This window comes from Branchiostoma floridae, chromosome 11 (genome assembly GCF_000003815.2).
Source record: "Branchiostoma floridae strain S238N-H82 chromosome 11, Bfl_VNyyK, whole genome shotgun sequence".
NCBI lineage: Eukaryota > Metazoa > Chordata > Leptocardii > Amphioxiformes > Branchiostomatidae > Branchiostoma > Branchiostoma floridae.
The window spans coordinates 4,569,610-4,582,037 of NC_049989.1; the positions used below are offsets into that span (position 1 = coordinate 4,569,610).

At 39.8% G+C, this 12,428-nt stretch overlaps 1 protein-coding gene across 1 annotated transcript in view; it reads right to left on the minus strand.

Annotated features, from left to right (window-relative positions):
- Positions 1 to 12,428, minus strand: part of LOC118426145 (unconventional myosin-XVIIIa-like) — a 96,452-nt gene that overhangs the window by 9,818 nt on the left and 74,206 nt on the right. Inside the window, exons 26-34 of the mRNA XM_035835407.1 lie at positions 11,157 to 11,311; positions 10,500 to 10,722; positions 9,866 to 9,967; positions 9,225 to 9,335; positions 2,093 to 2,344; positions 1,324 to 1,437; positions 843 to 959; positions 369 to 452; positions 10 to 66 (exon numbers count right to left, since the gene is read on the minus strand). Of these exons, the coding sequence (XP_035691300.1) occupies positions 10 to 66; positions 369 to 452; positions 843 to 959; positions 1,324 to 1,437; positions 2,093 to 2,344; positions 9,225 to 9,335; positions 9,866 to 9,967; positions 10,500 to 10,722; positions 11,157 to 11,311 (1,215 nt within the window). The remainder of the gene's footprint in view (positions 1 to 9; positions 67 to 368; positions 453 to 842; positions 960 to 1,323; positions 1,438 to 2,092; positions 2,345 to 9,224; positions 9,336 to 9,865; positions 9,968 to 10,499; positions 10,723 to 11,156; positions 11,312 to 12,428) is intronic.

Sequence of the window (12,428 nt, forward strand, 5' to 3'; positions counted from 1 at the left end):
GAGTGAAGCATGTGGAAACAGCTGACCCTCTTCCATGATAGTCAGCTTATCCATCAGTTCGCTTACCTGGTGAGATAAAACGATACTGGTAAGAGAAGCCCCAAAACAGACATTGTCACATCCAGCATATATGCAATAACTTGGACAAGGGACCATCACCAGATATTACAATGTAAAATAACAGTTGTAATTTAACATTCATTTATATTCATGTGCAGAACTTTTACACAGGTATTTTGGTGTCTCTTGACATTACATTTTCAGCTTTAACACCTACACCAGTCTCTATAGTCTGTATCTTCAAGATTACTGAACTTTTCTTTCTATAAAGCATTCAGAACTAAGAATGAAAAGAGAAGAAGACTGACTGTGGACTCTAGGTTCTCCTTCTGCTGATTCAGCTCGGCGATGTGTGAAGCATCCTCTGCTATCTGGGTCTTATCCAAGGATGCCTGCAATAAGGAGGATTGGTTAATCACTAGTACTGATCTTAACTCTACAACATATCATAAACTCTGTCTTAGACAAACAGATGTTTACTCTATGTGTGCCTATAGCTACATTGTCTTTATACATCTTCTCTATGCAGTTTTTCATTGCTTTTGCTTCGCGTCACTTCTTTTAATTACTTCAAGTGATTGTGATATATCACTTATAATAAACTGCCTAAATCAGTCTTAGCCTTGTAGTCATGGTAACATGCCTCTTCCTGTCAATCAAATGTTTGCAACTACAGCAACTTATCTGTTCTACACAAACATAGGTATGCCATATACCCAATCCTGAGCATTTTATTAGTAAGCCCCCCTCCCCCAATTCCCTTGACATGACATTGCCCTGACCTGTGCGACCAGAGCCTTGTGTTTCTTCAGCAGCTCAGCCATCTCCTCCCCATCCTCCTCCAGTTTACTCTGCAGGTCGGTCTTCTCTCTCTCCAGCTGACCGATCTTACGCTCCACCTGAAAACAGAAACATCTTATTAGAAAACCTTTCTTCTTTATTACATGCTGATAGGCATTAAGATTTCCTTTGTGGCAAATTCTGGATATCACTGCAACTACTTCTACAGTCAACCCTGCCCAAAAAGACCACTCTGCGGAATGACAAAATCTTCATGTAATCTACATGAACGTCCAAATGTACACAATAGGCAGTGCTGGTAATGCCTTTGTCAATAGGAAAAATAATCTGAAGGACTAACAAAAGTGGTCAAATTGACCATATCATCTTTATAACTTTAACTGTACTACTACTACTGCTACTACAACTTTCTTGTATCAAATTATGCTATTGGGTATCAAGATTTCTGAATTTTTGGCTCACCTCATTCTTTGATTTTGATGTCTCGTCCAGCTGATGTTGCAGATCCTCCAGCTCAGACTCAATGGCCTTCCTGGCCTTCACAGCAGCTGCACATGCGAACTGCGAGTCTTCCAGCTGAGCAAAAAGGGAAGAAGCTAGGGTTAGACTGCTATGCAGCTTTTAAAGTACTTATGCTTCCTACATGTACCAGCTTTGATTCCATTTCCATTTTCTGGATATTGCCACAAAGCACTTACAATGTACATGATGTATCCAGCTTACTTTTACCATTCAGGTTCAGGACATACAAATCTATAACGATTACCGGTATAACTTAATATTCATTTACACACATGTGTAATACCTTTACCTGCGTTGGTTTCAAAGGTAGCACATAATGGGTGGTAACAGAACACAAACCTCTTAGGACATAAATGATATAATAAAATTCAGTTGGACAAACAATAAAAATGTTCCTTACCTGTCCCTTGAGCTGCTTGAGCTGTTGTTTAGACGGAGCGTTCATCTTGAGGTGTTCTATCATGGTCATGCTTCTATCATGGTGCATTAAGGTTGTTCCTTACCTGTCCCTTGAGCTGCTTGAGCTGTTGTTTAGACGGAGCGTTCATCTTGAGGTGTTCTATCATGGTCATGGTTCTATCATGGTGCATTAAGAATGTTCCTTACCTGTCCCTTGAGCTGCTTGAGCTGTTGTTTAGACGGAGCGTTCATATTCAGGTGTTCTATCATGGTCATGGTTCTATCATGGTGCACTAAGAATGTTCCTTACCTGTCCCTTGAGCTGCTTGAGCTGTTGTTTGGACGGAGCGTTCATCTTGAGGTGTTCTATCATGGTCTGTGCGTCCTGCAGGAGGGCCCGCGTCCTCTTCAGGTCCTTCTTCAGGCGGAGCTCCTTCTCTACGTCACGTTTCGGCGCTCGCTCGTCGATCTCACGGATCTTCAGCTCCAGCTCCCGCTTGACCCCCTGGAGGCTGGACTTCTCGCTGCGCTCATCTTCCAGCTGCATCTCCAGCTGCTTCATCTGTGGACAGGTCACACGGGGTCATGACAGGTCATACGGGGTCAGGGACAGGTCACACAGGGTCAGGGACAGGTCACACAGGGTCAGGGTTTGTTCAGTACATGTACAATATGTAGATGTTTAGGTTGTGTCAACTTTTATCAACAGTAGTGATGCATGCTTGTTACGTCAACCCTTCTTCATGTTATACCTTTGTGAAACATCCATGTTAAACCAATATTCGATTCATAATGTAGAATGTTATACTATGGAATATGTTATTCTATTCCAAACATGGTTCTGTAAAATAAGGCATAACCACATACAATTAGCTTGACTGTTCGTTATTTCAAAGAGATGAAAGTTTGTCATTTACTCAATGTTGCTCATTCAAGTAACATGATTCCATTGTAAAGCAACAAAATGAAGGGCACATTCATGTTACATCTACATCAGTCATTTCTTATTTTCATCATCTCTAACTGTTAAAATTAGCTTATGACTGGAGGTAATGCAGCATTTAGCCTCAGCTGTGTCTGTGGTATTCTGCTATGTAAATACTGTGTATCAAATCTCATGTATCAAGTTCACACATACAAAACATGGTATTAGTGACATGGTTGGTTATCCTATTAGTTCCTGTGAGACCACTTCAGGGCCTGTATTACATGTGTTATGGGGATAACTTTCACATAGAATAAGGACAGAGCTGGGCCAGCTATTTCCTAACCATGCTAATAATGCACTGGCATGTTGCCACGTCCAAAATACAGATCCCACATAGGAAAACATTTGTAACTCAAGGCAGTTCATTATATGTTTGTAGACTAGGGATGAAAGGAGACAATTGTGCAATTTTGAAAAGGACCATACAAAATGGAATCCCAAGTTAGTCCAAGCTCAGGAATCAAGCTCAGTAAACTGCCATATTGGGCTGCAAAAAGGGCCACTGTATCTGATACACGCATATTAGGAAGTGGTGCTAATACATGTATCATATCTTCCTTACACGTATCATTTAAAAAGTGACCAAGAAGTATACTAATGGCTATTTATATGACAACAAAGGCTGAAGGATTTTAGGAACATAGAACTGCACAATGACATCATGTTTTGCCTTCCAGGCCACCTTATGCTGATGACAATCATGTGCCCTTGTGTGTCTGCTATAAATGGCCGGTCCAGACCAGATATGGCAACAAACGTAACACATGGCTAAGCACTCTCAGAGTCAGACTGGTCTGCAAAGGAAGCATGATCCAAAAAAACTACTTAGAGACTTAGTAGCAGATTGTATAATAAAATATCATTTTTAAATATATCCTCCACATACTACGACAACCCAGATAAATATATAGCCAACTAGACCAGAAAACATGACCTTGACAGACAGTTCTATATCAGCTGCTTTAAAATATCACAACATCTAGATTTCTAGTAAATGGACCCACCATTAAGACAACTCCAGTAGGTTTACATGTATATCGTCTGATTTAAACTTTGATTAGGCTGCTATGAAAATAAAAGTCATCAAATTGAATATGCAAAACATAGCTGCCTGAAATAATATACAGTTCCTGTGGATTTAAGTTAACTGCCATGTCAAACTTCCAATATACTGCCTGTGATTGTGAATCAACAAGATGTCTATCTCCATTTGTAAAAACATTTGTATCTATTGTCTTCCACACTTGACCTTTGGAATCTCAAACCATTAAAAAAGCAGAGTGATGAATGATGATGTATAAAAACAAACCAAAATCCCATCAGAAGTGACTGATCCTTTCTGAAAAACAAAAGAGGCATCCAGCCCAAGACCTTTCAGCTGACACCATAAGACACATGGTGAGTGTTACTGTCTGTTTGATAGGAGTCTTGGCATCTTGTCTTATCTATATTTTTCCACCACAGACATAACAAAGATGATGACCAGGGTCCTTAATGCTTTAACTGGACATAACTCTTCTACAAACATGGTATCTTTTCTAGAGACAGTGAAACATGCCATCGGCATTCATGAATCCAGAATCTGATAACATAACTATTCAGAAAGTAAAAGATTTCTTCTAGATAAAATATAAGGACACTTTAAGATAAGACAAATGTGCAGACACGAGACTTTAAGTAGCAGAATCTGTCATGGGAAGAAGACGGTTTTACTGAAAACTATAACTTCAATCCAAGTTCAAGGGGCTAAACTTTGATCAGGTCTAAATCAAGACCAGGTGAAATATCTAAGTTAAAGCCAAGGTTTATGGTGCTTTATTGCCTGGTAGTTTTTCCTTACAGTCACAGGAAGGAGGTTGATCAAACACACCTGGAAGTAATCCTCACAGCAATGACATCATTTGAATGGGCATATTGTGGAAAGGTATAGGGAGGAACCACTACTTATCCAGGGGCATCTTGCTTTTCAGTTACTTTTTACTCCATGCCATATAGCCTACACCAGTACATGTTAAAGATTTGTTGGGTCTCCCCCTTGCAGACCCAGGAAAGACTTCAACATATTCACTTTTTTCACTAGTACATATACATGTACGTGTACTGGATCTCAAGCACTTTGCAGGGCATTTCACAATAAAATTTCTCACCACGCCTTCGAAACCCAGACAGACATGAGTACCACTTCTCTTACTGATGCTACCACCGCCACAACTAGGACAGCCTTATTACCCGCAAGGGTATCGACTGGCTGTGGTTCAAGGTAAAGATTCAAGGTAAAGATAGTGATCAAAATGTAACCTTCTCTTTCAACCCTATCTTTTAGCTCTCCTGATTTTGCTCTTTGTTAAAAAACATTATATACTATTACTCAGGCAGGTACAAAAGCTTATTTCAATTCAGGTCAAGATATAATGGAAAACAAAGCTTTCAAAGCCTCCCCATGAAACTGTGAGCTGCCAAACTAATTGCAATTTGTTCTGAATGACTTACAAGTTTACACAGTGTAACAGTGATCAAACTGTGGGAACTGGCTGGGCCAAGTGCCTCCAGGCAAGGTTTAACTCTGTCAAAACTTGTTACTGAGACTAAGTGGAGCATAACAATAAATATTATGTTGTCATTAGGCTTAAAGGTTATCTTGTACCATAATCAACACCAGATGACCAAAACTGCCTTTGACAATTGGTATCTGCGCCTTGTTTTTGGAGAATTGTTTATGATCCTTTCTGTTATCTTATGATGAACTTGAACTGTACATACCATGCTATATATTAACCTCCATGATTGAATATATAATGTTACTTTAGAAAACAGCTGCATTGTAAGTCTTGAGAACATATTTGCTATTCATTATATTACGCTACCTTACAAACATCTAGAAATACAATACCAGCTCCTATAACAAATTTGGGAATCAAATTAGCACAAGGAATGAATAGCTAAACACATTTTGGAACAAAACATCTGTTGAACCGCAGACTACATTGGTACATTTGTCTGTGAACGTGGCTCCTTGGTCTAACCCACTTCGCTCTCTCTAAACTTTTCCACATGGCAGGAAGTAAGGACAGTTGGTTTAGACATGAGAAACTTTGATGAGCTTCAGATTAGAACAACAAAGCTGGTGGTGCTGCTTGACTTTTACCTTCACTTCTGCACTAGTCCCACCACCTACTGCTGTGTTGATAAAACAAGGATGCTAGAAGAGACCAACACCTTGACTTGAGGAATGTTATGGTATCTCCTTATCACCACACAGACAACCTTCAAGTTCTTCAACTTTTAGGAAGACATTCTTCTCTAGGTCTTGAATTCTAATTCAGACCACTGAAGTTGCGCATTTTCCCAGGCTTTATAGACAATCACCAATTTCCTCTCTCTTGTTGTTAACTTGTCGTTACAGATGAGTCATATTAAAAGACCACCCTCCTAACAGCTAAACATACATGGTATCAAGTTGATGTACCAACTTATAGCCCCTGCCTTTATACAGACTCAGTGTAATACCTCACCCTATACTGATAAGAACTACCGGTATCCACATTTCACTTGTGACCCGCATATCCCAAACAGCCTTTTCCCATATCAGCACAGCTTTAGAGCTTGACCATCTGCTTGATAGGGCTGTTACAGCTATCACAGTCCCCCATGTCCCTGTCGCCCTCCCCCCTCTCTCAGATGGGGATCCTGCTATTCCAACTTTCCCTACAATCCGCTTCCAACCCTGGCGTCAGATTCCTCACCTTGACTCCCCAGTACTTCTTACAGGCTTCGCTACACATCTTGGTGTGGGAATATTTGGTGTCTCCTCCTCTGGGGCAGTGAGGATGTCAGGTCTGGTGGACCTCAGAACTGGGGCTAGTGGAGGGATAACTGGCTGGAACAGGGGTGACTGCTGGGGACAGACCATTACTGGTGCTGGGGGAAGGGGCCGTGTTTGTATGCCTTATCCACCAATGTCAATGCCAGTCCCTAATCAAGGACTAATGTAACACATCAGGCATAACCTATATGTACATTAACAGTTTAAGATATCAAACATACTTGTAATGAGTTTTACTTTGATCTTGAAGTTTATGAAGCTTATAAAACTGAGAGCAAAGTTTGTTATTAACTATTTTTGACTTTGATAGCACGACAATACGACAATAATAGGCCTTACATTTGATTAAGTCTTGATCATACAAAACTACCTTTTTATTACAAAATTTATGGAGGAAGGCAGCAAGTATATTGAATATCATGTCATAAATTTTCTCAAGTTCTGGCAGTCCACATTTTTCATTGATCAAGTCATCCCTTCCTCACAAAGCGTTTCTGATTGATCCCCAACATGTACATGTTGGGCTTTGTGGTAAAAGAATGTTCTGGTGTCAAGTTACAATCCTGCAGTAGGTCCTGTCAATCATGTTAAGTGGGAGGGACTTGTCAATCATGCATATGGGAGGAGCTATCAATTGCCTCATATACAATACACTAAACTGGGCTGTAGGTTGGAACTTGTTGCTGATGTCAAATTGATACAAAAGTAAATATTTCAACAACAAACTATTTCCACAGATTATACTGAGTCTATGTACAATGTATTACTGTAAATGCATTTAAGTTCATGGGGATTTAATTTCGCGGTAGCGGGAAAAATGACTTTTCACGGTGGATTTAAGTTCACGGTAACACCATGACTGCAGTCTGATAACTTAATAGAAAAATGTTCGCGGTGGATTTAAGTTCGCGGTGAAGTGGTCGCCGCGAACCCCCCACCCCCCCCCCCCCGCGAATATTAATCCACCGCGAACATTTCTGCATTTACAGTATTTCTTTTCCACCAATGTGTAGATGGTAGGGTGCAAGGTTCTGTTGAGATTGACATTTCCTAGTTTTCCTCCTGGAACTTGTACAAAATAAACACCACTAAAAAGACAAGAAAAGCTCATTGACAAATTCTAGCTGGGCACAATCATGGATTCTTGAATTCCTGATCAACCAGTTTGTTTTCCCTGTCCATCACCCAAATACGGGCGGTCCTGAGAGACTAGTTAGAGAGCTGTAGCAAGATAATGAATGATGCAATTAAAAATCATTTACGTTACTTCAAAAACTCCAAATAGAATGCACCAGAGAGGACCATTAAGGGTTGGGAAACTGAAACTACTGTCACTGCAGTATTCTTTTTAACCAAACAATTTTTGCACATTTTTCAGTAGCATAATTGTTTTACATGGACAACTACCATATAAACAGTGTTTATTTGATCTATTCTTTTTTGGTATCCCTTCTTGAATACTTTCTTTTTTAAACTAAATTCCCAAATCTTCTATTAGCCCTTCTTGGCCCATTCCTGTTAGTTTTACAGAAAGCTCTCTCTATGTTGAATGACCCTGTCTGGTGGCCAGGGCTGCTGACAGATATGTTAGACTCCAGAACAAACATTCTCCAAGATAAGTAGGATTAGAGACTCTGTATTATGTCAGACTTTAGTGAAGCCTACTGAAGCAGTAGCTGAACACTTGTTCTATTGAACTGTGGACTATCATCATCAAGATAGACCATCATCATCTATTTACTCTTTTTAAAGATATCTAAATAGCTGGCATGAGCACATACTTGTGCCGACCATAAAGACAGGTACATCAAAGAGATTATGAACTTCATTTTGGTACATAGCAAAATCAGTTAGATGTCTTTTTATATAGGTGTGCACAAAGTGTTTTGTTTGAATGACAAGTATGTATACGTTGAAGAAGATTTTTTAAAAAAGCTTGTGTCACTCATTAAGCTTGTCTAATTTGACGAATGAACTCATATGTTAATTACACCTACCTTCTGCCTGACTTGTTTCTCACGATGTTGCATGCAGAAGGTACTTTGACGAAAACGTGCAGCAAAATATACACACTGACATGCAACCAAGAGTTCAGCACAGAAATACAGAGAGAAAGACAAGAAAAATACAAGGAACGGGACAAATGAGATAGGAAGAAGTGATAAGGACAGCTGCCACCAAGTATATACAGGGTGAACAGGTCTCCTCAAACATCATGACGTAATAGAAATATACCAAAGGGAAAACAAATACATGTGACAGTTGGCAATGACACAACTGAAATAAACATGCTTTTCAAAGTTTGAAAAGTTAAGGACAGGGAAAATCTTTCAAAGAACAGAAACTAAACAAAGGTATGAAAATGTCTTTCACTCCTAGTAAAGATGCATGATGACTGTATGCTGCAGTACAGTTAACTACCACTAGGTGGCTCTCATGGTGCTGTGGACATCATGATCATTAGTCTGTCTATTAGTATTAGTGATCCAGTTCCTTAATTTGTCAGCCAAGTTTGCACCCACTAACTCTCTGATATCTTCCTCCACAAGTGGCTTTAACTAACTTACTAACCAGCTGGGTTGATGACTAGTTAATTAACCAGCTGAGTTGATGACTAGTTAATCAACCCACCTTGCGATGACTCTGAGTCCTGATCTCCTCCACCTCCTCGTCCCGGGAGTCCAGCTCCTTGTTGTGCTTCTGTTTCTGCTTCTCCATCTCCATCTCCAGACGCAGCTTTGCCTGAACACATTAGCACATTAGATCAAACACTAGTTACAGGACTATCCAACATACCACTATGGGATACACAGGTTAACTTTCATGAGCAATACAGTCCAACAATCTTCTCTCCCTCTTGAAAAAGTGAGATATGAATCTCCAGAATTCCAGAATTGCAAACAAGAGTTTAGCACAGAACAGCTAGCTCTATAATGATCTTATCTTATCAATACATCTAGTTGTTTGTGTTTTTTTCAGCATATAAATTTCATATTTCAAGCATATAAATTTATATATATAAAGGTACAGACCCAGTTGTAATTAAGGTGAATACATAGTGTAGAAAAGATTTTGTCAAAGAAACTTATTTACCATGCCATATGTGAGAGGTACATGTTCAACCATGTTTGAACAAACTTTCTTGACTTTGAATGGCAGGTACCAACCTGACTGATTGTCCTATCAGTACTACAGATACACATCTACTAAGTACTCAAATAGTGAACCTCTTTCTGGACTTAGTATTTAAACTGCTTCAGTAGGAAACTAACCTGCTCCAGCATCTGGATCTGCCCAGCCTGCTCATCCAGTTCTTCCTCTTGGTCCTTCACCTTTGCCTCCAAATCTCTCTTAGCATGGCGCAGCGAGGCCACCTGGTGGATTCAAAGTGAATGACATCTTACTCTCTACATATACGTTGTTGCAGCTGTGTTGTCAACAAAATCCCTGCTCTACACAACCTACAAGTAGTGACAACACAAGACTGGCCAACCTTGTACTACTAGACCAAAGAGATGGTTGTTACAGAGACAATGATTGCTTGCAGGATCAACAACTAATAAACAACATCTTAAGGCTGCCCAGTGCTAGTCTACCATATCAGAATAGACTTTTTGCAGGCTAACACTGTACCTTTATATCAAGTACAATGTCATGTATATACCAGTAGGAATTGGTGTGTATACAATATGATGTTTCTAAGTACAGTATATAGTGAACTGGACTCATACCTCAGCTAACTGACATCTATTGCACCACAGCAATCCCTCAGTAAGCCACATATTTCAAGTTTCTGAACAATTATTCAGCCTGCCAAACTGGTTTTGTTGCATACAACTTTTTCAGTGGCTAGAGGCTTAATGATGTTTTTAAGTACAGTCATAAGAAATAGACAAGAAGTCCCACCTCTTTATCATCCAGAGAGCCAGCAGACGACATCTCGGTCAGCTCCACCTCTATACGCTGAGTCTTGATGGTCAGGTTGTCGTACTCCGCCTCCCGGTCAGCGAGGGAGTTTTTAAGCCGCATGAGCTCCGTCTGCATCTGGTCCTTCTCATGCTGCAGGCGATCCTTGGCTGCCTTCTCCCTGACTGTCTCCTCTTGGATGATGTGGACATCGTGGTCAAACCTGGGACAGGGATAAATAAAAGGTTATGTGGAATTTCTCAACAGGCTAGAGGTTAGAAGACCTTGAAGTCAACTGCTACCCTCAATGAGAAGGTTATATTTGAAGACGTTTGGTTGGTACACACATGTCCAGTCATCATCATAGAAAACACTGCAGAATACAAGGACAGGAAGAAAGCTTCATGTAGCAAACTTTTTCCTGGTCACTTTCAGTTCATTTAATTTGCTTTCAGGGCAATACGACTTGTTTTTCAGTCAAGCCTGGGATATTGTATAAACACATCTGAGAAAGACTGTTACTCCTACAGCCTTAAAGAAAATTAGGCATCATACATATACTAATAGCATGCCTAACATACATTTTGTACATGCTTTGAAGAGCTTCTTATTTGTAGAAATGATTTCAGAGGTCTCTGAGCTCTATAAGGTTCTTACTTTCTCTGTTTCTTCTCCAGCTGACTGTTCCTCTCCTGCTGGGTCTCCAGGTGCAGTTTCATGTCCTGCATCTCAGCCGTGACCCGCTGACACTTCTTCTTCAGACTCGACACCTGCCGCTGCTGCTCCTCAGCATCCTCAAGTGCATCTGCCAGCTGTACAAAGCACAGGCAGGTTTTATCTTTTATGTTTTTTGTTTAAATGACTAGCATAAAATTTTTTTGAAAGCCTCCCATAAAGTCTAACATCAACTCCAGCAAAATTAACTAAAATTGTACACCTAAAGATAAAAAAGAAGCAAAATTATGCACATAAAGGTCATAAACAAGCGTAATGATGTTGTTCTTTGTTGTTGTTTTTTCCAGTAAAAAACTTTGGATCTGCCAGATTACAATTTTTGTGGTAGTTGATATACACATTGCTTCACACTTTGGCTGCTTGTATCTAATGCTGGTTCACCTTTATATGCGGGTTAACCTATATTCATTGTTTTTAAAAACAGGGCATTTAGGCATATCAAGTCGGTGGGTGATAGTTTCAAACTGCAATATCTTATACATGTATAATATGAATATTGTAATTTGCAACTAACCGCTGTTGACTTGATATCCCCAAATAACCAGTTTTTTTTCAAAGGGATATAGGTTACCCAACAAATAAAGGTGAACTAGAGTGGAGACACAGGTGTCACCTCGAAGAGGATGAACTGAACTGAACTGATCCTTATCTGTAAAATGCATCTATTTTGGTGTTTTCTTTAACTCCTCTAGCTCTCCTTCCCAGGCCTATCACCTAACACAACAACATACTGCATAACCATCATCAGTCTCCTTCCCAGGGTGTTGTGGAAACAAAGTCAGGTCAGGAGGTTTACAAGGTCACTGACAAGGTGCCAAGTACAGCTCCGAGGTGTCAACACCCACAGTATCAAGAGCATTCTCACTTCCCCACTTCCTGAAACCCTTAAGATGGTGTTGAAGGAGGAGAAAAGAGTCTGTGGGCTATTCTTTAAGACCAAAAAGAGACCTTACAAGACAGTGCACTTTGACTTTGTATCTCAAAGATGTCCATATAAAATGTCAAGACTACAACATGTATCTCACAACAGAGTGTGTCTTGATTCAGAGGGTATATATTTGAAATTTACCATATATTTACCATAATTTACCAGAATCATAGAAAATTGAATACTCTCCAAGCAGATGTGCAGATAGTATTCGGTTCTAAGAGTAACTTAAAGTAGTAAAAACACAACTCAACTTATAGGGATGA